The 25570-nt window shown below is 37.0% G+C and overlaps 5 protein-coding genes across 6 annotated transcripts; 2 read left to right on the forward strand and 3 right to left on the reverse strand.

The window, feature by feature from the left end:
* The first annotated feature begins 3699 nt into the window (after positions 1-3699).
* Positions 3700-5752, forward strand: LOC126668581 (cationic peroxidase 1-like). The gene is given in 5 exon segments (XM_050361769.2): positions 3700-3906; positions 4423-4617; positions 5143-5211; positions 5214-5310; positions 5403-5752. Coding segments are annotated over 5 exon segments (918 nt in total).
* On the reverse strand, positions 4899-14676 carry LOC126668858 (biogenesis of lysosome-related organelles complex 1 subunit 1). 2 transcript variants are annotated; one of them, XR_008790193.1, is made up of 5 exons: positions 14325-14623; positions 14010-14215; positions 13791-13895; positions 11571-11848; positions 4899-5206 (listed from the first exon to the last, which is right to left on the reverse strand). XR_008790193.1 is itself a non-coding variant. In XM_050362070.1 (4 exons), the coding sequence occupies exons 2-4, from the start codon at positions 14476-14478 to the stop codon at positions 13809-13811; spliced, it is 447 nt and encodes a 148-aa protein (XP_050218027.1). In that variant the 5' UTR covers positions 14479-14527; positions 14648-14676; the 3' UTR covers positions 13791-13808. The 2 variants fall into 2 exon arrangements, 1 of the variants encoding a protein (XP_050218027.1); XM_050362070.1 differs by lacking the exons at positions 4899-5206; positions 11571-11848 and adding an exon at positions 14648-14676 and having other exon boundaries at positions 14325-14527.
* LOC130015120 (transposon Tf2-1 polyprotein) lies at positions 5807-13668 on the reverse strand. The gene is made up of 7 exons (XM_056104678.1): positions 13636-13668; positions 13234-13308; positions 12914-13054; positions 12496-12643; positions 7536-10637; positions 6099-7423; positions 5807-5851 (listed from the first exon to the last, which is right to left on the reverse strand). Exons 1-7 carry the CDS (start codon positions 13666-13668, stop codon positions 5807-5809), a joined length of 4869 nt encoding a protein of 1622 aa, XP_055960653.1.
* A 467-nt stretch (positions 14677-15143) lies between the features above and the next one.
* On the forward strand, positions 15144-16608 carry LOC126668582 (uncharacterized). Its single transcript, XM_050361770.2, has 2 exons — positions 15144-15345; positions 16270-16608. Exons 1-2 carry the CDS (start codon positions 15307-15309, stop codon positions 16606-16608), a joined length of 378 nt encoding a protein of 125 aa, XP_050217727.2. The 5' UTR covers positions 15144-15306.
* A 7291-nt stretch (positions 16609-23899) lies between these two features.
* LOC126668583 (uncharacterized) lies at positions 23900-25366 on the reverse strand. The gene is made up of 2 exons (XM_056104785.1): positions 24614-25366; positions 23900-24534 (listed from the first exon to the last, which is right to left on the reverse strand). The coding sequence occupies exons 1-2, from the start codon at positions 25193-25195 to the stop codon at positions 24058-24060; spliced, it is 1059 nt and encodes a 352-aa protein (XP_055960760.1). The 5' UTR covers positions 25196-25366; the 3' UTR covers positions 23900-24057.
* Positions 25367-25570: the final 204 nt, after the last annotated feature.

The following is a 25570-nucleotide window of genomic DNA, read 5'->3' on the forward strand; positions in this document are numbered from 1 at the left end:
GAATGTCTTATAAACCACATTACAAAGACTAATGGGTCTAAATAGGACATTCTAACAGATTTATCAATCTTAGGGATCAAAGTAGTTACTGTCTTATTTATAGCATTCACATCCACATCTTCATTAAGAATTCGTAGACAGACCTGAGTTACTCACGCCCTACAACTCCCCAATACTTATGGAAAGAAATGATATGAAAACCATCAACACTAGGGGCTTTGGTAGCATGCATCTCCATCAAAGCTTTCCTCAAATATGTAGTAGAGAAGTTTCTACAAAGCATATCATTAATATTTGCTGTAACCACCGAGTTCCCACAGTTTGTTACCTTCTCTATATCAACACTATTAATGTTTTCCATTATACCAGGTTCTTCTTTCTAGTTGCCTGCTACATCTTCCAAACCAAGACATTAGTTGCTAGCTCGTCTTTTAGTTTCTTTCATATGGAAAAAACGAGTATTTTTATCACCTTGATCTATGTTTCCAGACAATCTCCTCCTGGTTCTGAAACTCCTCCAAACTCTTTTCCACATCTAAAATTTGATCTAAATCCTCTAGACCGGATGCAAGAACTGTAAGTAATTTCTATTTCTTTTTTGCTATCTTCTTCTTCAAATCTCCAAAAGAAAGTTTACCCCAATTCCTGTAGACTCTAGCACAACCATGAAGTCTTTCAAACAGATCAATAATCTGAGTAAGGCTACTGCTTCTTTCCCATTCATCCCTCACCACTTCTTCAAACTCCTCCTTAGTAGTCTATAATTCTTCAAAGTGGAACCTATTGCTTCTCCTTCTCCTACAAGTATCATTCATGTCTCTTCTACTACCAAACATAATGATAGGTCTATGATTAGAGCCCCAATAATCAAGTAGCATAACAACAAACTCAGGAAAAAGCATGTCCCGCTCATTATTAATTACAAACCTATCAAGTCTTTCTTTAATCACCCCACCTCCTCTTTTGCGCCACTAAGTATACACATTAGATCCCTCCCTTGCATCAAATAGCATGCAATTATCTAAAGCTTCTTTGATATTCCTCATCATTTACTTAAGTCTAACATTTCCACATTCCTTCTCCGAATTATTCAAGATTTGATTGAAATCACCACCACAAACCCATGGCCCATCATACATCCTATACAACCTCTTTAACAGAGTCCATGAATGAGTCCTCTGCGATTGTATAGGGTTACCATATACACAGTGAACCTCTATCTCATATGCGACTCATCCTCAATAAAACAGTCAATATAGAATTTAGATGAGCCAATAATCGTTGCCGTATATGACCCATCCCACAAGAGCGGCATATCTCCACTTTTTCCTTCACAACCAACCCCAAAGCAACCTTCCATCTTTAAATTCTTTCTAACATTCTCTACTTTCTCAATTGACATACGAGTTTCCAATACGAAAATAATGCTTGGTTTGATCTTATTTGAGTGATTAATGAGGTTTTTGAACGTTCAAAGGGATCCCAACCCATGAACGTTCCAGCAAAAGATTTTCATTGGACTCGGCGGACCTGCACAGCATGTCCTACCGTTGAAAGCTTTGGATCCACATCAATGACATAGTACGTTTACACAGATAACACTTTTGGCCCTACCACCACTTCATTCTGATTTTGCTCCTTCCCTGAGCTGCTTCCATCTTTGATAATTTCACCAACCCACTTTTGTTTGTGATATCGATTAAAGGCAACATACTCTCAATTAAACCGGGCTGGGCTTTTTGACTCCTTTTTCTTTTCTCTTCAGTTTAAGCCCAGAAGCCTCTTCATTTCCGTTTTTGAATTTTCTTTTTGATCGCGCCAGATTCTCCTTCCCTCTAACGACCAGAATCCAGGTCCACATCAATTTCTACCAAGTCAAGACTATTCAGAATCTTTCCATTTTCAAAAAGATTTTGAGTTTTGGTAACTGCAAAATCATTCAGCTCCACATTTATAGGAGATAATTTTACTACAACATTATCACCTCCCTGATTATTGCTATTTCCTTTACCAATACCTTTGCCGCCATCGGACTCTGTTGCGGTGGTTTCTGCATCAATCCACCATCACCACCACCATCACCACCAACATCATTAATCTTCTCAGATAGGCTTCTAACTCTTTTGTTTTTCCCCTCCACCTATTTCAAAGACCAACACGAATATAATCAGAATACTTATAACATTTAGGATCATCCCCTACCATTGATTCACATTCTGATAGTGGATGTCCTATAATTCCATACTTCAGGCATAAGTCAGGCAATTTTTCGTACCTCAACATTGCCGTAACTATGGTCCCTTCTGCATCAACCTTCAGTTTAATCCTCTTTTCAGAGGTTTCAATACATTCACCTCATTCGTACTCTTAGGTATTTACCAAGACAATCACACGAGGAACCTAGATCAACCTTTTCCACTACTCTAATCTAGGATCCTAATGAATAACCTGCCTCTTGATTCAGACACATCAGAGGAAGATTATGAATTTGAATCCAAAAGGATATTGTATCAAACTTCATCACCGAATAATTACCAACACTAGTTGGTATTTCAATTACAATAATGATATCCTGAAACTTCCATGGCCATCTTTTTACAACTCGTCTCCGAGCATTTCAACCACCATGGGTTTCTTAGTTCTCCACATATAATTAAATGTCGATATAACACCTTCACGGTTAACTTTCTTCGGTTTTAAAATCTTTCCGATAAAGAATTTGCTACCTTTTGTTCTCTGGTACTCCTAACTTTATCCCTCAGATCACATATCACTAAATCTTCATCTGACAGTGATAATGATTCACAAAGAGATGGAATGTCCATTGAAAAAGACTTTCTCAAAAGAGAAGAACTATCTGCAGAGTAGAGATTATACTTATATTTTTTAACACCACCAATATACAACTAATATTTATAGAAAATACCAAACAAAATAGAGAAAGTAAACAATTTCTTACAAATATTATAAACTAAGAGAGATTCTTAGGTAGACTCAATCTACCACTTCATCCGTGAACTAGCCTATCACATTATGACACGTCATTAAAATAATGAAACTTTTAAATAGTAATACTACGATAGTGCCATTATTTTAATGACGTGTCATAATATGATAGGTTTACTCCATAAATGACGTTGTGAACTGAGTTTATATAAGAATTTCTCATAAACTAATTTGTAGGATGAACTATAAAGGGAAGAGTAGACTACTTTTTTTTATAACCATACCCTTGACTAATGTGAGATTTTAAGCAACAACAAGTTCCACCTCTAAATAATATGATAAAAATAAAATAAAATAAAATCAGTCATTTCCAATCATAACTTTTCCCTGAAGGGATAAATAATTTATTTATTTACTAATGATACCAAAACAGCATTACAACTTGAAAATATTCCTAAATTCCCTAACAGATTAAACATCTTAATCTGACTTTTGAGGATAAACAAAAAAATTAAAATGACAGTGGGTTTGCCGCTGCTAAAGAACTGAAACTCTTCTTTTTCATACATATTTTATAAGAATTTGACCTAAGATTTTTTGACTAAATCCATTGGCAAAGTGTTTTTAAGAATTATTTTCCTATATATATACAGACCTTCATGCTTCAATTCATGAACAAAGCGAAGACATTGCATAACTAGGGGTATTATACTTAAACATTTTCTCTTTGCGAGCTGTTTTAATTTTGGAATCATGGCATTTTCTTCTCAGTTCTATGTTTTATATGTATATATGCTTGTGCTCGGTTTAGCTCATGCTCAATTGTCCCCTCAATATTACGTGAAAACATGCCCAAAGGCCCTATCTACCATCAAAACTGCTGTGCTCAATGCTGTTGCTAAGGAGCATCGCATGGGTGCATCCTTGCTTCGTATGCATGTCCACGACTGCTTCGTTAATGTACTCTCTTCCTCTTATTCTGTATACGGAAACATTAAATTGCATGCATAGTTTTTATTTTCTAAATGATTAGTCACGGCTGATTAAAAGGGTTCAGATATATAAGCAATTAACCTATAGATGCTCCGGTTAATGGCGAAACTATAAATGAATGGATAAAGAAGAGAGGATGAAACTTTATGATGACTGAAAAAGAGGGCAGAATGAAACGATTAAAGGAAAAATTGATGTTGCAAGTGGTAGGGAGTCGATAAAAAATAGTAAGTGATTAATTTACTGTCATAGAGCGACCATTTTACCCCTTAGTTCCGCCACTAATTGTTAGAAAAATTGATTATATTAGAGTAGATATAGAAAAGAAAAGGAGAGGTCTAATTAAATTGATTTTTAAAATTGAATTGATAAGCAATGCCTGAGATCTAAATATTTTATATGTAATGTGGATAACTAATTCTGATTACTATTGTAGCAGTGTTATTTTCATTTGGTATTGATGCATACAGCTGTGCATTACAGGGATGCGATGGATCGGTGTTATTAGATGACATATCGCCAACTTTCACCGGAGAGAAGACTGCCGCCCCAAATGCAAATTCTCTGAGAGGTTTTGATGTCATTGATACCATTAAATCCCAAGTCGAGTCCATTTGCCCCCGAGTTGTCTCCTGCGCTGATTTACTTGCTGTTGCTGCTCGAGATTCAGTTGTTTCTGTAAGTAATAAGTATCACTACTATGTTATGTATTAGTATAACTGAATAGAGCCAACTCACGAGTTATATTCATAATTGACTCAAACAAATCCAAAATGGATTTGCTGTTAATCGAGTCAAGCTACTCGAGCCAACTACCAAATCGAGTTTAAATTACAATATTAAGCTCGACAGGCTCGCAAGCCTAATTGAATTTTAATTTTTTTTCCAGTAATTATATACAATTATAAAAATATCTTTATTTTTATATTAAAATAATTTTTTTAATTTTTATATACAAATAATCAAATCGAGACAACTCGAATACTCAATTATTCTATCAAATTCGAGTTTAAGCTCCTTCAAACGATCAAGTTCGAATCAAGTTTTAAATTTTAGAATCAAGTTGAATCAAACTCCAAACTTGACGGTATTTTAACTCGGCTCCGCTCAATTACATCCCTAATCTAATATAATTTGTCATGGCAGCAATACTTACTGTAATAGATCATTATTTCCTGTTTTGTACTGTGAATTACACTCCAGTTGGGCGGTCCTTCATGGCAAGTTGAGTTAGGTAGAAGAGACTCCACAACGGCAAGTTACAACGCTGCAAAACACAAAATCTTCCGTCACCGTTAATGGATCTCAGTGACCTTATAACTGCCTTCTCAAACAAAGGGTTTACTGCAAAAGAAATGGTTGCTCTCGCCGGTAATATTAACGGCCATGATTAGACTATTCTAGCATTACTTGACTAATTTTTATTAAAACATTAGTGCTTACATTTTTTTTTTCATGAATAGGATCTCACACTACAGGCCAAGCTAGATGCATGATGTTTCGAGGCAGACTCTTGAATGAGACCAACATTGATTCAACACTAGCAACATCATTAAAATCAAATTGCCCGAACACGGACAGGGACAACAGCCTCTCCCCACTGGATGCTAACAGCCCTGTTATATTTGATAATAAGTATTACCAGAACTTGGTTAGAAACAGAGGCCTTCTGCACTCAGATCAGCAGCTTTTCAGCGGTGGATCCACCGATTCACTGGTCGAAACTTACAGTACAGATCCTTTTGCTTTCTATACAGATTTTGCCAATGCCATGATCAAGATGGGGAAACTTGGCACTCTAACAGGATGGTAGAAGCCTGGGATCTCGAACGTGTTATGGGACCAAGGGAGGGATTAAACCCTTCACTTATGGGCAGATTTGGTTTCTTCCCTTTATTTTTCTTAGCTCTACCTATTTTGAAAAACAAGCATAAACAGATAGATAAAGAAAAGTGAAAGCTCAATTAGTGAGAGAGCAAACAATCTCAAAGCCAAGCTTAGGATAAAATATTTCTTGCTTTTCCTTTCAATAATCTTCCCTTAAATACACAACAAACAGAATACTAAAAGATGAAACTGACAACATTAAAAGATAAGTAACTGAAGCAAAAATGAATAGAATTAAAACATGAAGATAGTGGTTACTACCACTAATTGACCATTAATTTCTTTGGGTAACGTCTTTTGTAAGTGTTGGCAAAAGGAATTAATTTCCCATTTGTGTGTTGAGCTGTATTGAGCTGCTGATTCATAACATCTGTCCCCTCCTTCACACAACGTTTGACCTCAAACGCAAATTCCGGATATTGGACTTCCATAATGGCAGACGACTCCCATGAAGCATCTGCTGGAGATAACCCATCCCAATGAATCAAAATTTGGATGTCCTTATCAATGATCCGCTTGTCAAGAATGGCTTTCGGACTTGGAAGGACTTCTCCTTGGCGCACTTTAGGAAAGGTTGGAGTAGTCTCTTCAATGGTACCTTGGAACCTCTTCAAGCATGAGACGTGGAAAACAGGATGGATTTTCACATGAGCATGAAGTTGGAGGCGATAAGCCACTTTGCCAATTTTAGCTTCGACCATAAAAGGCCCATAAAAACGAGGAGATAACTTGCGATTCCGATGAGAAGCTAATGAAAGCTGTCTATTGGGTTGAAGCTTCAGTAATACCCAATCTCCAACTTCGAAGTCTAAAGCTTGGTGATATTTGTCAAAGTTTGTCTTCATAATATCTTGGGCTCGCAGAAGACGCTCTTTGATGTCAGCAACCATTTTATCCCGTGTTTGCAGCTCTTGATCCACAGCTTCAAGGCGTGACAACCCAGGACAATAACTTAGTAACCGAGGAGGAGGGCGACCATACACTACTTCGAAAGGTGTTGTCTTAAGAGATGAGTGATACCCTGTATTGTAGCAATATTCTGCCCAAGAAATCCATTGAGCCCAGCGTCGAGGTTGATCACTTGTGAAGCAGCGTAGGTAAACTTCTATGGTCCTGTTGACGACTTCAGTTTGGCCATCACTTTGTGGGTGATATGCAGAACTAAAAGCCAACTTTGTACCGCTGAGTTTAAAAAGTTCAGTCCAAAAAGCACTTGTAAAAATGACATCACGGTCGCTTACTATAGTCTCAGGTAAGCCATGAAGTTTGTAAATGTTATCAAAAAAAATCCTGGCTACCGAAACAGCCGAGTAAGGGTGAGACATGGGAATGAAGTGGGCGTATTTGGAGAATCGATCTACGACAACAAATAGAACTGATTTCCCACTAGAAGGAGGGAGGGCGTCAATAAAATCCATTGAAATATCAGACCATACCTGAGATGGCACTGGAAGGGGTTGGAGCAAACCCGCTGGTTGGAGAGCCTCGGTCTTATTTTTTTGACACACCCCACAACTTTTGATGAAATCTTGAATGGATTTCTTCATTTGAGGCCAATAAAAATCAGCAGCAATTCGAGTGAAGGTCTTCTGATATCCTTCATGATGTTGATTGTGTATTGCCGAGAGAACGACTTCGGGAATTGATGAACTAGGATCAACATAGGCCCTTCTTTTGTAAAAAAATTAATCCATTCTCATAGGACCAACCTGGTGGAGAGGAATTAGCTCTGATTTGTGCAATAAGCTGCTGTCCTGTTTTGGAATTCATATTTGCGTCTTTAATTGATTGAAATAGGTCTAATTGTGGTCCTGAAATAGAAGCAAGTAGACCCATCTCCTCATCTCTGCGTGACAGTGCATCCGCTACTTTGTTTTCCTTTCCAGCCTTATATTCCACCTGAAAATCATACCCCAAAAGTTTACTAACCCACTTCTGCTGCGGCAAAGTAGTGATACGCTGATCTAGGAGATATTTCAAGCTGTAATGATCAGTTCGAATCAGAAATTTGCGCCCCCATAAGTATGGTCTCCAATGCCGAATAGCTTGAGCCAATGCTATTAATTCTTTTTCATACGCCGGAAGTTTGAAGTGCCTGGCAGCCATGGGCTTGCTGAAGTAGGCAATTGGCCGATCACCTTGCTGCAATACGGCTCCCATTCCAAATTCGGATGCATCACACTCTACTAGAAAGTCTTGTTGAAAATCTGGCAAAGCTAGTACAGGTGTAGTTGTCATGGCTCTCTTAAGGTGATCAAAAGCTGCAAGTGACTCCCTGTTCCAAACAAAAGAATTTTTTCGTAACATATTAGTTAACGGGGCAGCAATTAGTCCGTAGTTTTGGACAAATTTTCTGTAATACCCAGTGAGACCAAGGAAACCTCTAAGTGCCTTAAGCGTGGTAGGTTGAGGCCAACGAACCATAGACTCTATTTTTTCAGCATCTGCCATTACCCCCTTTTCCGAGATAATATGTCCCAAATAGGATATCTGTGTTTGTGCCAAAGAACATTTTGATTCTTTGAGGAAGAGTTGATGCTGCTGTAAGAGAGAAAATACTATACGTAAATGATGCAAATGATCTTCCCATGTTTGGCTATACACCAAAATATCGTCAAAAAAGACCAGTACAAATTTACGTAAATATTTTTGGAAGACATCATTCATCAGGGATTGAAAAGTGGAAGGAGCGTTAGTAAGACCAAATGGCATGACCAAAAACTCAAAGTGACCATGATGAGTGCGAAATGCTGTCTTTTCCACATCATATGGGTTCATCCTAACCTGATGGTAGCCTGATCGTAGGTCAAGTTTCGAAAAATAAATTGCGCCATGGAGTTCTTCCAACAGTTCTTCAATTACAGGAATTGGAAACTTGTCCTTGATGGTTTTTGCATTTAAGGCCCGGTAGTCCACACAAAAGCGCCATGAGTTATCTGTCTTTTTCACCAAGAGAACAGGTGAAGAATAAGGAGAATTGCTAGGTCTGATCATACCTTGTTTCAACATTTCAGCACATTGGGCTTCAATTTCATCTTTCTGAAGATGGGGGTAGCGGTAAGGCCTCACCACTACTGGTTCTGTTCCGGGCTCTAGAAAGATTCGATGGTCACAACTTCTCTCCGGAGGTAGACCAACAGGAATGCTAAAGATGGAGTTGAATTCAGAGTGAACTTTCTGTAATTGCAAACCTTGTTCAGCTTCGAGTTTCATGGAGGAGAGAGATGGGTTATTAGGAAGTGTGGAGTTTCTGCAGCCATTCAATTCAACAGGGCTGCCTTCCCACTTAAATTGCATCTTCATGGTTGCAAAATCCCAACAAATTGTTCCCAATGTCTTGAGCCAATTAACACCTAACACAGCACCAAAGCCACACAAGGGAAGTAAAAACAAATCAAAGGGAAAAATTTGAGTACCCATTTGAATTGGAAGCTTTCGACAAACGCCGGGACTTTTCACTTGTTCGCCATTAGCTACCATCACTCGTAAATTACTTTTAGCCTCAGCTTGAATATGAAGTTGGTGGATAAGAGCTTCATTCACGAAGCTATGAGTCGAACCCGAGTCGATCAAAACAAGTAGGGGAAATCCATTGATGATACCTTCTACCTGCATAGTTTGTGTAGTTTGAGTGCCGGAGATAGCATGAAAAGATATTGCAGGCTCCTCATCATCAGGTTCATCTTCTTCAACCAAAACCTCAAGCCAAAATAATTTTTTACATCTGTGCCCAATTTCAAATTTCTCGTCACAATTAAAGCATAATCCTTTTGCTCTCCTTTCTTCCATCTCAGGCCGAGAAAGACGCTTGATGAATGAAGGCTTAGGTCCGCTGTTGTTGGCAGGTGTTGTGGTGAGCCGACGAGGAGTGAATGATTCAGCCCTTACCTTCTCACTACGTCGTTCATAAAGTCGAGCAAGACTCATCGCTGTTGTCAAATCAGCTGGGTTGTGTAGTTCAACTTCTACTGCTAGAGCTTCACGTAACCCACTAATAAAAATCTCCTTTTCTTGTTCAGAGGTGAGCGTGGTGGTTTGAGCAGAAAGTCTCTCAAATTGGCGTTGGTAGTCCTCAACAGTACTGGATTGCTTAAGTTTGGAAAGTTCTCCCAATTTGCTGCTGCGAATTGGAGGCCCAAAACGCAATTGACACTGAACTTTAAAATTATCCCAAGAGATATTAGGCCTATCTCTTTGAAGTTTTAAGAACCATAGTTGGGCGTCTCCTTCAAGGTGAAACGAGGCCAGAATTACTTTGTCTTCGTCAATTGTGTGTTGATGAAGGAAAAAATTATCACAACAACTGAGCCACACAATTGGGTCCGCGGTTCCATTGAAACGAGGAAAATCTAGCTTGGTGAATCTGGGCACGAATCCACCTGTGTCTGCTGTAGTTGAGCGGTCTCCTTGATTGGTTCTATCGCGTTGAATGCGACCTCCTCTATTGGCGGTGTTGTTGGGGCTGTCGTGGCTGCCATCAAAGACTGAGCGATTCTGACTTCCTTCAGCTGCGTCTTTAGTGGCCATTTGAGATTGTAAAGTATTAGTAAGTCGTGTGATATGGTCCAATTGGTCTGCAAGTTGCTGCTGTCGTTCATGTTGGGCTGCCTGCTCTGACTTATACATCGCCATAAATTCTTCTAGCTGGGACTGAATAGGACGATTTGGATCACCCATAACCAACGTCGCTGGCTTTGATACCAAGTTGGTAGAAGCCTGGGATCTCGAACGTGTTATGGGACCAAAGGAGGGATTAAACCCTTCACTTATGGGCATATTTGGTTTCTTCCCTTTATTTTTCTTAGCTCTACCTATTTTGAAAAACAAGCATAAACAGATAGATAAAGAAAAGTGAAAGCTCAATTAGTGAGAGAGCAAACAATCTCAAAGCCAAGCTTAGGATAAAATATTTCTTGCTTTTCCTTTCAATAATCTTCCCTTAAATACACAGTAAACAGAATACTAAAAGATGAAACTGACAACATTAAAAGATAAGTAACTGAAGCAAAAATGAATAGAATTAAAACATGAAGATAGTGGTTACTACCACTAATTGACCATTAATTTCTTTGGGTAACGTCTTTTGTAAGTGTTGGCAAAAGGAATTAATTTCCCATTTGTGTGTTGAGCTGTATTGAGCTGCTGATTCATAACACAGGAACTAAGGGACAGATTCGGACAGACTGCCGGAAAATAAACTGAACCTTTATTTCACTAATGAATACAGTTGGTCGGTACTTGTCTGTTTCAGGACTAATTAAGATCATCAGCGGTCAATCAAAGGAATAAAGATCTTGATGCTTATAGATTTGCACTTTATGATTACATGCAAAACAAATGTTGTGTGTATTATGTATCCTAATATAGCATAACGCACAAATGAGAAATAGTATTTTTATATGCCTTTTCATACTTGCCAAATGTTCCTAATTTCTAATACAGTTCAAATTCAGGCAGGCAGACAAATTGATGATTCTAACTTTAATCGCAAGTTGTGTACTATAGCATCATTGATAATATGCAGTACACTGTCTCCATAAGTTGTACTTATGCATGGGAGTCCAAGAAAAAAGCTTAACCCAATAAGCAATGAAATGGAGTTTTTCACCAATAAAAACCAAGTAAAATTGCTTGCTAAGCATTTCACAAATCAGCCTTATAAATTTTCAAGAGTTCTAGTCAGAGGCTTTTATCATATTTCCCAAATTGAACACGGAAGCAACAAAGTCTTACCACAAAGTTACCTGGATCACAATTATAATGCCTTATCACATAATGAATGTCATCTCCATAATCCTTGCATGGCTCTTAATCTGTAGGAAAACTCGACTTCAGTAATTTATATATGATATATGATATCAAATCTTGTCCTTACATCAGGTGCTTCCATATCATGTTGTCTCCACCTTTACTCCTTTAGATTAGCTGGTCGGCGAAGTGACAACAGAAGTACAATCTACAGTGAAATCTTCGTAAATCCAAGCTAGTACTTCACTGCCATTTATTCTGCTAAAACAAAACCCTGCACCAACGACTCCTGACTATAGCAGAGTATTGAACTTTTTTTTTTTGATGAAAGAGTATTGAACTTTATTATCTAGGATGTCTACAATCTGATCATTACATCCCACAACCACTTTTTATTACATCAAACATTAAAGCTCCTAAGACAGTTGCATCCGTGAATGGTAGTTTGCTGAAAAATATTGATGGCAGCAATTCTAAACGCATAAAACCCGTCTAGACATGCATATGAACATCATATATTAATTAGGGTTAATGTCATAAAAATTCACCAACTTTACACGTTTTTTCAATTTAATCATGTTTTTTAAAACTTCTCATAAAAATACACCAACTTTCATTTTTTCCTAAATTCATACATGGTGTTGACGTGTCACTCATTCATTGGACATCTTAGCAAATTGCACCAATGAATGAGTGTCATGTCAGCACCGTGTATGAATTTGGGAAAAAAATGAAAGTTGGTGTATTTTTATGAGAAGTTTTAAAGAACGTGATTAAATTGAAAAAACGTGTAAAGTTGGTGAATTTTTATGACATTACCCCTATTAATTATTAACATCAATACATTCTACTGTATCATTATTGTTAAATACAGACAACAATTCATTTTATAGCATGCATTGTTTATGTGCGAGTTCTAACTCTTAACTTCTGTACTACCAGACTTGACCATATACTTAAACCTAGCCCTAGCATATAATGCTGAAGTGAAGAGCATTTCCTCAATCAATGAATGCCAAAAACAAATCTTAAAAAGGGAAACATAGGGAGAAACAGGAGTTAGCTCCTCCTACAGGAATAAGCTTAACAGCCTCCATGAAATTAAGTAATTCTTTTTCTAAAAAGAAGCCTAATTTATTCATATTTGAAATCAGCTTGTGCATTACTTTATTATTTGACATTAGATTGTACCTAATTTTCTAACCACAGATGACAGATCAGATCATCATACTCCAAGTTTAATTGTATTATTCTTCATACTAATAATTAAAAGTAGATATAAAACGTGAATTTTATATAAGATTCAAAGAAGGCATAAAAGAGACTGAATTTCTAATACATTCTTCACTGATCCAAAAATGGGTTTAATCAAGGGACTGAAGACATTCATGCAAACAAGCAAAGATTCAAAGCATTTAAAAATTAAAGGTATTAATGTTCCAAGAACCTTAGAAATGAGCGTAAATATCCAGTAGGAGAACTATGACCACTCCAAAGAATAAGAATTTAAAAAAGAGGAAAAGCTAATTGCAGCCAGATGTGAACTTCACGGATAGTGCCCATTAATCCTAATTTATAGGTTAATATGTAATCCAACAATCAGTATGCTTAACTTGGAACCTAGTCTAAATTCTTTCACCAAGTATCAACCCAACTCACAAGAATTACTTCATCCTTAATTTTTTTGTCCTTTACTTTGAAAACCGAAATCAATAGATTGATGGCGCAAATTTCCTAAATAACAAGGTAAAGCACTACTGCAAATGTGAGCTATACTTTCTGTTTCCGAATATACTAACACATAGTGTGAGCCATCCTTTTAGGCCTGCTGTAAAATGTGCGATGATACTCAGAAAGTAGACATGCTTAAAGATTACACAATTTATTAATACATAAAATGAAAAGTAAAAATCCATCTAAATCATAGTCATTTACAGAGAAAATTAATGAAAATCTTTTCAAAAGAATGAAGTAGGACTACCTAAAACAAAATCATACATGCTTAACACAACATTAGATAACAGTAGTCAGTCGTAATAGTCACATTCCCAAGAATAAGACTTTTGAAATCTGAAGGAAGCTAGCCCTCCCCATTCTACCTATATCATAATAACTATGAACAATTTAGCCTTTTGGTATTCAAATTTTATGACAGATTCTCCAAGAGAATACATAAATGAAAAGAAAGAAAGAGCAAAAATCACAGAATACATTACTTTTCATACTTGAATGAATTATTGACAAACGTTGCGAATTGCTGCGTTTATGCTTTTACATTCAAATTCCATTGTCTTCATCCAATTCTCAAAATCACCAATTTCCTATTAACAAAAAACCACCCAAATCCCCAAACTTAGTATCAATAACACACCCTAATCATAACCAAAAACAATAGCAACAACAAAAACAGATACGAGATAATACTAAAAATCAACCTTGATAGCATTATTAATAGCATGAGTAGCCGTAAGCCACTGATCAGTTTGCTTCATGAATCGAGAAATCGAAGTAGCTAAAGCTCTAATCTCGAATTCAATTCGTTTCTCATTGATAAAAGACTCTTGTACACCCCCGTTCACAGCATCCATCAAATGATCTGAAACTTTCACTGCCTTTCTAATTGCATCTTTTTTTGCCTTCTCTGTCCCATTCACATACATAACAAGTTCACAGCAAAATCATTTCAAAACCCTAAAAATGTGACTAAATTGACAATAAAAGCTCAGAATCTAAAAATTATGCAAATTAACCAGTTTGTTCACGAAGATGCAGAGAAGTTTGGTGATGATCCTGCATAAGTTTGAGAAGCGAAGCTTCAAGGACGCTCGGCTCAGGTTGTGGCTTCTCTACCGCCCTTGGTGACGCCACAAGCGGACGCGCCGATGAAGGCTGAGGGGAATACATTGTAAACTGGAGCGTTTAATTTACTTCATATCCAAACAGCACTTTGAATCTGCATTTGATAATCAAATTTTACACTCGAACGGTTATAACTGAGGAATCAGAAGCATAAACAACCTAAAATTAAAGCTAATCAAAATTATTCAAAGAAAATCCGAAGAGAATGTAATACCTGAGAGAGCAACACTGTTACACATTTAGATTCTGACACTTTATAGTCGATTTAATGCATCGTTTGACCCCTGAACTTATACTCATTTATCTTTTTGACTCCTAAACTTCTTATTTAACCCATTACACTTTTAAATTTGTTAAATTATCCTTTGTAACCCCTGAAATGAAAATTGAGTCTCAGACGCATTGACGTGATGAAAGAACTCTGACTGGACTGCCAACTTGTTCGCCACACAGACTCCTGAATTTATACTAATTTATTTACTTGACCAATAAGCTCTTCGTTTAACCAATCACACCTCTAAACTTGTTAAATTATGAGCAAATCATTATGAGACCCCTCATATTTGACATAATTCACACTTTAATTCCTCTTTTTAAAAATCAAACAATATATTTCCTCAATTTTGTTTTTGTCAACGATTTAGTCCTTCCGTCCAGTTTTTGTATTATTCAATCGATTCAACGAAACTATATGGTCCCTACTTTTATTTTTGTGGACTACTATTTACCGCCCCAAATTACTACCCACCGCCCCAATCTTGACCAAACTACCCCTACTCCTTTTTCAACTCAAAAAACAAAAAACTCATCCTCTCAACTTCCTCTCAAACCAAAATCCATTACAAAATCTCAAGCAATAATCGAAGCCGATTTATGTCGGAATTGGCGAAAGAAAAAAGACGGGGACCTCCGGTAAGTAATTTAATTTCAGTTTTTAATTTTTTTAATTTTTTTTTTTACGGAAACCGGTCATCGTCCGGCGTTGGCGATGACCGGTTGGACCATCGCCGGCCGATGGCGATGGTCTGCTGGACCATCGCCTGGCGATGGCGATGGTTTGCTGGACCATCGCCGTCGCCAGGCGATGGTCCAGCAGACCATCGCCATCGCCAGGCGATGGTCTGCTGGACCATCGCCAGGCGATGGTCTGCTGGACCATCGCCTGGCGATGGCGATGGTCCAGCAAACCATCGCCAGGCGATGGCGATGGTCTGCTGGACCATCGCCATCGCCCGGCGATGGTCCAGCAGACCATCGCCGGGCGATGGTCCAGCCCGTCGCCTGGCGACGGCCAGGCCGTCGCCGGCGATGGTGCAGGCCGTCGCCGGCGATGGCCAGGACCCGCCGGCGATGGCCAGGACCCGCCGGCGATGGCCAGGACCCGCCGGCGACGGCCTGGACCCGCCGGCGTCCGAGGGCCGTAAACCGTTTTAAATTTTGTTTATAATTTAAAAAATTAAAATTAATGGATTTAATAAATAATAAAATAACCTAAAAATTAATTAAAAAAAATTAATTGAAAAATACAATTAAATTTTATTAGTTATAGGTGTAATTAAATTAAATTTTATTAGTTATAGGTGTAGTTAAATTAAATTTTAGTAGTATAATTTTAGGTTGTATAATATAATTTTTTATTTAATTAAATTTTATTATATAGATTAAATTTAATTTTGATAGTGATATTATTTTAGATTTTAAGAAATAATCTTTAATTTTACGGGCTAAATAAATTTAGATATTTACAATTTAGAATTTTATTAATATATTTTTATTTGCTTAAGTTTAATAGTATAATTTAATTAATATTATTAATTGTAAAATTGATAATTGCAGAAAGAAGGACCCGGTAATGGTGGCAGGGGAAAGAGTAAGCCTATTATAGCTGAATCTGATTTTGAGGAGTCGGGACAACGAAATGTTCGAAAGCGTGGTGTGAGTGCCTCAGTCCGACGTCACAAGAAGGGGACTCCTGCTATTGAGGGAGCTAGTGAGACGCCAGTCGATGATCAGATACAGGATGATCGGATGGAGGATGATGACATGGAAGACCGTCGGATAGACGATGCTGATTTTGAGACTTCTGAGGACGAGAGTTTAGGACCAATCGCGAACATTCGACGGAAAAAGGGGAAAGATGGACGGTTTATTGCTGAAACGTCATCAGGTAAATAAAATTTAATTATTTCATTAATTTAATAATAATAGTTAAAAGATATTAAATTTATGTTAATTTTTCATACAGAAATGCAACATAAATGATTAAAATATTATTTTAATATTTTGTTTATCACATAATTTTCTCATTGAGAAACAAATTCAATGATCAAAACCATAAATTCATTGCATGTGAGAAAAAAAAAAATTAAAGAGAGTAATTTAAGCACAATCATCAATTAAAATGTACTCCTTCCGTTTCAAAATAATAGTCAACTTTTTATTTTATTTTAAATAGTTGTTCATGTTCGTAATAAATCACAATTTAAAATATGAATTTTTCTATATTACCCTTACTTGAAGTTTATCATTTAATGCTATTAGCTTAAAAAGTAAGTTAGACATAACATCTAATAAGGGTATAATAAAAGAAATAAAAAAGTGTGTTTCTTAAACTGTGTGAAAAGGAAAAAATGGACTATTATTTTGAGGCGGAGGGAGTAATACGTTAATATAAAAAGGCGACTTTTGTGTTTAGGGATCGATTGTATCCTTAAAAATGCCGTTTTAAATTCATAATTCATAGCTTGTTTTCTCATGATCTGATTAAAAATCCAATGATAATCGTCATATAGTGATATGAGTAGTAGTATTAATTAATTTGATCATTCTTGATTGAATTGCTTTATTTTGGGGATGATTTCAGATTGATTGAAGGACGAAGACTTTAGAGAGATTTATGAATTTACCTAAAAAAAAAAATTTGAGTTTCTATTTCAACACGGAAAAGTCAACAAAAGTACTCCATAATTTGGCCATTCTATGTTTTTACTCTCAAGTGTCCATAAATTAATGATTTTACTCCAATTATATAAAACATAGCATGCACTTTTCTTTTTTTTTTCTTTCTTGCTTTTTTATATGTTGATGTCTTTCTTTTATCTTTTTAACTTTTCAAAATAATATTTTATTTTTATAATAATATTAACATAATGTTTTCATAAAAAATAAAATAGTTTATTTTTAATTTTTTCAATTACTTAAAAAGAATGCTAATAATAAAAAAATATGTTTCTATAAAATATTTGAATATATTTAGTATAAAAAATATTTATTTTTTTATTTTATAATTATATCTTAATTTTTTTATATTTTTAACATCTTCCCTACTATAACATTTTTAAAAAACTATCGTGGTATTATTATGACTGTATCATAACAATATCATTGATATAATTATGTAGATATCATCAAATTATCATCTCGTTATTATAATTTTTTGTAATTTTTTTCATGCATGTATCATATTATCATTTTATTATCATAAAATTTTATCATACTATTATTTTGACATTATCATCTCGTTATCATAATTTTTTTGTAATTTGTTTTCTCATACAGGTATCATATTATTATCTTCACATTATCATCTCGTTATCGTATTTTTTTCTGTAACTTTTTTCCATATAAGTATCATATTATCATACTATTATCATAATTTTATTATTTTATTATAATTTGGTTATCACTGGTATCATGAATCATTTTGTAATTATATTTTCATGTACGTTATCATTCAATTATCATACTTTATTATCATATCATCTAGTTATCATACTACAGTGTTATGATAACGCCATGATAATATAGTGATATTAACATGATAATCAGACACTATTTTATCATACATTATTATAGTGATACTAACATTGATAATCAGAAACTGATTTAGTTATCATAACATTATCATTATGTTATCATGAAATCCTTTTATACTTTTTTTACGTACGTTACCATAACCTTATCATACTTCATTATCATAACATTATCACACTAGAGTGTTATGATAACGACATGATTATATAGTGATACTGATATGATAATCAGAAAACTGTTTTATCATAACATTATCATAGATATTATCATGTCGTTGTCATAACATTATCATTTAGGTACTATAAAATATTATCATCTAGGTATCATATAATAATATTATGATAACGAGATGATAATACAGTGATAATCAATATGATAATCAATTTTTTTCTTTGTAGAAATTTGTTTCTGCAGTGTTATGATAACTACATGACAATACAGTGATACTCATATGATAATCAGAGGCTTTTTTTTCTGCAGTGTTATGATAATCAGATGCTGTTTTTTTTTGCATAAAATCGTTTTTTTCGTCATAACTTCGTTTTCAATGCAATAGATCTAAAATTGAAAATAAATCAAGAGTAATTTATTTAGATCTGAATGTTAAAAAATCGCAATAATCACCATGAATTAAAGAAAAGTTTGCTAAAATAAAAAATGAAAAAACAGTGAAGCGACAGCGGCATAGCGATGAAAAAACGGCGGCGGAGTGATGAAAAAATGCAAAGAAAAAAGAAAAAAAATGGAGAAGAAAAGAGAAATAAAGAATAACATAAAAGAAGAAGAAAAAGAAGAAAAAGAAGAAGAGGAGAGAGGAGAGAGAATAAAAAGAAAAAAATATAACAAACGAAAGTTGTCATATGATATGATAAGAGTAAAAAATATATACTTATACTAAAAAATAGGTAATTATAATATAAACATGTTTTAGAGTAAAAAAATCAAAACATTAAAATAATGAGGTATTTTCTCTGTCTTTTCCTTATTAAGGTAAGAAATCAAATTATTTTAAAAATGAAGTATTTATCTTAATTTTTTTTAAGATTTTAGGTTGATTTGTTATCAACAATTTAGCTCATACCTTTTTTTATTAAGTTTCCTCTCCCTAATTAAAATAGTAGGATAGTTAATTAGGTTTAGTTTTAAGGTGTGTCTAGGTGTCTTCTAGGGTTACCCATAATTAATTAGGGCTATGGTGTGTTTAGGATTTCTTTTGGGCATAATTATGTGTAGTGCAGACAAATTAAGTGGCAAAAAAGTGTCACTTGCAAAAGTGTTTCAAAAGACTTTCAAAGTTATGGAGTTCTAATTTTTGCACATGATCTCCCGCAAACCATACAATTCACCAAATGGATCCATAAAATTTTAAAATTTTCTTTAATTTTTTTTTTTGAAATTTTGTGATCAGTTTGAATTTTGAAACTTATAATCACAATTCATTGGACTTTATGGGTTATTTACGACGTCCTTTAAATCTGCTGCTACATGTTGATCTAGTTTTGTAAATTTCTTCAAACAGACTTATAGCTAATAACCTATATAAATTTTGAAAATTATTGTTGAACGCTCTAATTTTTTTTTTATCACTTTTCTGTTGTCCAGAAAAAAGATGCCATTATTATAAATTTTTTCTTTCAAATGCTAAAAAAAAAATATTAGTTAGTATCTCAATGTTACAAATATTAAAATTTAATAATGATTAATAGTAAAATATTTTTATATCAAACTATTCAAAAATCCTCTAAAAATAAAAATCAAATCAACATAATTGATAATAATAAATTAAAAACTAAAAACTGAAATATATCTAATAATTTAATTATTATTAAACATATATAATGGATCATATAAACATTATTCATGATTATGTGACTATACAAAATATTTATATTCTATTATTTTAACAGTATTTTAAAAACCGAACCAGTAAAGTCATCAGTTTCCAGTTTGACCGGTTTGTCTACCGCCGTTTAAACCGGTTAAGTACTGATGGATACCGAATCCTACTGTAAGTATAATGGAGCCGAGTTGCAGGAGATCTACTCTCAGGTGACACCGGACTCCTCCTGAAGACCGAAAAGGTATGAAGGAGATGCCGAATCTCTAAGATTCGGTAACACGCTAATAAAGACCGAATCCCACATGATCCGCCAAGAGCGCGTCAGGCCCGGGATTCGGGTAAACGACTAAATATGGAAATCTTGTCCTATTTGGACACAAACACTACATATGGAAGGATAAGCTCTACTTTAGGAAGATAAGACTATTTAGGAAGACGTTCCTAAATAGGACTCTTATCAGATTAAGGTAGATCCCGACAAATCAGGAGAATCTCTACGATACGGCCGAATCCCTACAAAGTAGGATTCACCTGCCTAATACAACTCTACTAGGTATATTCGACTACTATAAAAGGAGCACGAGGTATGCCTAGAATCACAATTACATTCATATACTCAAAACGCTGCTCAAAGCTCTAGACTGACTTTAGCATCGGAGAGTTAATCGGACAACCACCGTCCGGTTAGCTTCTACCCTGTTTTGCAGGTTCACTCACCGGTTCAGAAGGCAGACTCCATCAATTGGCGCCGTCTGTGGGAAAAGCTTAACTAAACTTCAAAAGAAGGAGCTTTTCTGAACTCAAAAACAAATCTCATTGAAGAAGATGACTTCTGAAAGAGTAAACCTGAAAGACAAACAACCAATGGACCCAAAAAGCACTCCGGAGATAATCAACGTGACGGAAGACGGGCTTCACAACTCCGGGGAAAAAAGCAACACCGGAGGACCCTCCTTCTCAACACCTCAGTACCAAACTAATCCGATAAGGGGAAGCAACCCAATTGCTTTCAACCTAAGCACTGAAGAACAAGCACCAAATGCAGCGGCACAAGATCCACACAGCGAAATGCTGAAAAAGATACTAGAATCTGTACAGGCAAATCTTGACAGATTGGCTAGTGAAGCCAAAAGAACAAACGACAGGCACGAAGAAACTATGAAAATGCTAAGGGAAAACTTCAGCCCTACAGCTTCCAGAAGAAGAGAAAGAACAGAAAATGCAAACCCAGGCCGACGAGAGACAAGGGCAGAAAACAATAAAAGCAAGGAACCTCGGACCAGAGGAAACGAAGAAAGGAACGAAGCAAGAAACCAGCGAGAAAATAAAACCAGCGACGAGGAAAGTCCTGACAGGGAAAAATCTAACGAGGAATCGCCGGAGGCACCCAGAAATGAGCACAACCAGGAGGACGCCCGAAGCGGTCTGAATACGAAAAGAGACGAACGAAGGGAGAAGGAAAAAGAAGACGCCCCACCAAGGAGTAAGCGACAAGAAAGAGATGCAGGGAAAGAGCAAAATAAGAAAAAACACCAAGAAGGAGAGGGCGAATCGTCAGAGACACCCCAAAAAAGCAAAGCCACATATGTGGTGGAAGAAGATTTTGAAGAGAAGATCGCCAAAGCGCTCAAAAAACTAAAATCTGAAGAATTGGACATAGATGACCTCAGGTTGAAAGGATCACCCCTCTCGCCCGAGATCATGGAGGAAACCATCCCGCACAGCATGAAGCTGCCGACCTTGCCAATTTTCAATGGGGAAGGAGACCCCCGAGACCATACCTCCAGGTTCACAGCGACCATGGGGCTACTCAGCGTATCAGACGCCATCCTCTGCAGGGTTTTCCCTACCACGCTCACGGGCACAGCCCAGAGATGGTATAACAAATTAAAACCAGGCTCGATCAAAAGCTTCGCTTCGCTTTCAACAGAATTCCTCAACAGATATCTCACAAACATCCCAGCTAAAACCACTACCAGTATCCTAAGAGCCTGTATCCAAGAAGAAGGAGAAACCCTGCGAAGCTACATCGAACGATTCAACAAGCAAGCTATGAAGATAGACAACCTGAACGTCGACATGGCGACAGAAGCATTGCGAGACGGGACGCGATTCGGAAAGCTGGTGGACAAGCTGCTAGTCAATAAACCCACAACTTTCTCGAACTTGATGGGCATAGCTCAGAAATACTTCGAGTTAGACGAAGGGCGAAGGGCGATTCGCGGAAAGGAAGCAAAAGGAAAAGAATCAAAAGAGAGATCCAGAGAAAAAACCAAGTCCAAACCTGATGACAGGAGAGGAAGACCCGAGGAGAGCAGACGATTCGCCCCCCAGACAAGATATGAATCAAGATACGATCCCAGAGATGATGAGAATAACTTCACTCCGCTAAACACCAGCCGAACTAATGTCCTCATGTGGATCAAAGAAAACGTCAAAAACGTGGTATGGCCACCAAAAATGAAAGCAGAAGTAAGAGACACCAGAAAGTACTGCAAATTTCACGACGATTACGGACACGAAACGGATAGCTGCAGAGACTTGAAGGTCGAGATCGAAAGAATGATCGACACAGGCGAGCTGAGGAAATTTGTGGCCCGAAAAGAGAAGAGCAATAACAAGGGAGAAAAAAGAAACAGAGAAGACAAGCCGAAAGAAAAGGAAGACGAGCGCCCATCCAAAATTCTGGGAACCATACACATGATTAATGGTGGAGGGCATAGTAGCTCCACGATCAGGAGGAAGCAGAGGAAGGAAGTAATGAACATACGAGAAACTCACATGCCGCCAGTGATCTTCGATGTAGAAGACTATGAACACATCAAAGCACCTCACAACGATGCTTTGGTAGTGACTACTATCATTGAAAATTGGAACATGGAGCGGATCCTCATCGACGAAGGAAGCGCAGTAAACCTCATGACAAACGCAGCATACAAAATGTTGGGAGGAACAGCGTCAAGGCTACGCCGAGTCCCAATTCCGCTATCAGGACTCGGTGGACCCTCCATCACCCCGCTGGGAGCAGTCACCTTGGAAGTAATAATCGGCCCAGAAAGAGGAATAAACAAGAAAATCATGTCACTATTTAACATAGTGGACATGGAATTGACATATAATGCCATCCTAGGAAGACCTTTCCTCCATGATTCGGCAGCGGTAACCAGCATCAGAGCGCTGGCAATGAAGGTACCAACTGAAAAGGGAGTAGTGACGCTGAGAGGAGACCAAAGAATAGCCAAGAAGTGCTACGACGAGTCAGTGGTGGATCTCCAAGAAAACAAAACCGAGAAGAAGGAAGAATAGGAACGAAAAAAGACCCATCATCAGTAACGACTTCACGTCTTACCAGATGGCGTCAAATCTATCTTTAATTTTTTGTATGCCATCTTTTATCAATAAAAGTTCAATTTTGCTGCTATTTGATTAGCCAGACGAACCAATAAAGAAATGAGAATCAGGAACAGCCACGAACAATTAAATCAAAGATGAAAGAAGAAAAAATAAAGATCAAATTCAAGAAAGGCTAAAAGCCAAGAAAATGAGTTTAAATTAACTCAAGGCAAAATCGCCGGAATAGGAGAATCGCCACCAAAGGTTAAGAGTCAAGAAAATGAGTTTAAATTAACTCAAAGCAAAATCGCCGAACCAGGCAAATCGCCACAAAAGGCTAAAAAAATGAGTTTAAATTAACTCAGAAAAGGCAAATCGCCAACAAAGAGTTTAGATTAACTCAACAAAAACAAAAATAAAAAGAGTTTAGATTAACTCAACAAAAACAAAAATAAAAAGAGTTTAGATTAACTCTATAAAAAGCAAAGAACAGGGTTTAGAATAACCCTCGAGGCAAATCAAGTACATAAAAATAAGGCGAAAGCACATTTCGAAGAAACATAGAAAATATATTCATAAATTGTGAATTACAAAAAGCAAAATCAATACATCAGCAAATACAATCAAAAGAAAAACTACTAGACGCGGTCTTTAGACATCTTGGCGAGGAGATCACGGGCGATGGCCTGGGGATCCAACCCGTTAACCCCAGAAAGATCAATATTAGGATTCTGCTCTAGAAGCTTCCTCCCAATCGCAAGGCGATACTCGCTTATCAAAGCAGAGTAGAAAGCCTTCGTATCTAGCAGACGGATGTGAAGACCCTCAACCTCCGATCTTAGATTGTCCCTCTCCCCACCAACAAGGGAATTGATCCGAATGAGCTCCTCAATCTCTTGAGTCAAGTCATCGGTCTTTTTCTCGATCACTTTCACCTGGCGATCATTAATCGCATCCTGCGCCTTGAGCTGCGCCAGGAGAGAATCATGCTCTTCCAAAGAGGCCTTCAATTTCGCCCTTTCAGACTCGGAAGTCGCCAAAAGAGAAGACAGACGCTCGACCTCCTCCTCGGCACACTGTCGGCGGTCGTTCAATACCAAAACAGATTGAAGAGCCTACACACACCAGAAATAAACAAATAAGAAAACAACTGAATACAAAAAACATATTATACTCAAGAAAGAAAGCACTTACAGAGAAACCATGAAAACAAGCCAGATCGGAAAGCTCTTGACCCGGCCTACCACAAAACCACGTGACATCAGCAGGAATCGCCAAAGTCCGGATATATTCCGCTAGCACTCTCGGATTCAGCAAACTGGCAGGATCCTGACCTTCGACCCACTGAACCAAGTCTGGAGCAGAAGAAGAGCTTCCAGGAAAACTCTCCCTCGTTGGAGAACCATCGCCAACTCGACGTCTTTTTCTAGACGGAGAATCCGGGTCTCGACCTAGAGAAATCTCTCCCGAATCAGCAACAACAGGCCCCTCTGAGGCCACACCCCCAACTCCCCCCGAGACGATAGATGATGCTAGAGGGGGAAGTAGTGACGGAACCGCCTCGTCACCTACTGGATCAGCCGATTCATCATCATCATCTACAATAATAATCTCAGGCAACGCTATCTCGGCAGGAGCTATGGGAATATCAACAGGAGCCCCATCCACGTCAATGTCGCCAGGAATAATGTTGGCAAGAGGAACGTCAGGACCACCCATCGGAACGTCCAAATCTACTTGAAATCCGGAAAGGAAATCGTCAGAAGAAGAAGACATCCTACAAAAGAAACATTAAAAAGAACTTAAGCAAACTAATATACCTTGAACAAAAGAGTAGCAAAGATCCGCCAAGCCTCGAGGAGGATCCTCCAAAGGAAGCCATCGACGCCGAAGATGACTATTGACCAAGACATCTAAAATGGGACGCGATTCAACACTACAGGAAGATATGTCGAAAGCAAGTTTCGACTCGGATAAACTTAAAGGAGAAGAACAGCTCCGAACTGGATGAGAAGAAAAACCATCCGAAAAATGAAGAAAAGCAAATTTATGGTAGACAATAAAGAAACGCCTTCGCCAGCGACTGGTTAGGCAAGGAAGATAAATACGAGATCGCCCTTCTCTACCAAGGGCGAAAACGAAGCAGCCATC

The sequence above is a fragment of the Mercurialis annua genome, linkage group LG2 (genome assembly GCF_937616625.2).
Source record: "Mercurialis annua linkage group LG2, ddMerAnnu1.2, whole genome shotgun sequence".
NCBI lineage: Eukaryota > Viridiplantae > Streptophyta > Magnoliopsida > Malpighiales > Euphorbiaceae > Mercurialis > Mercurialis annua.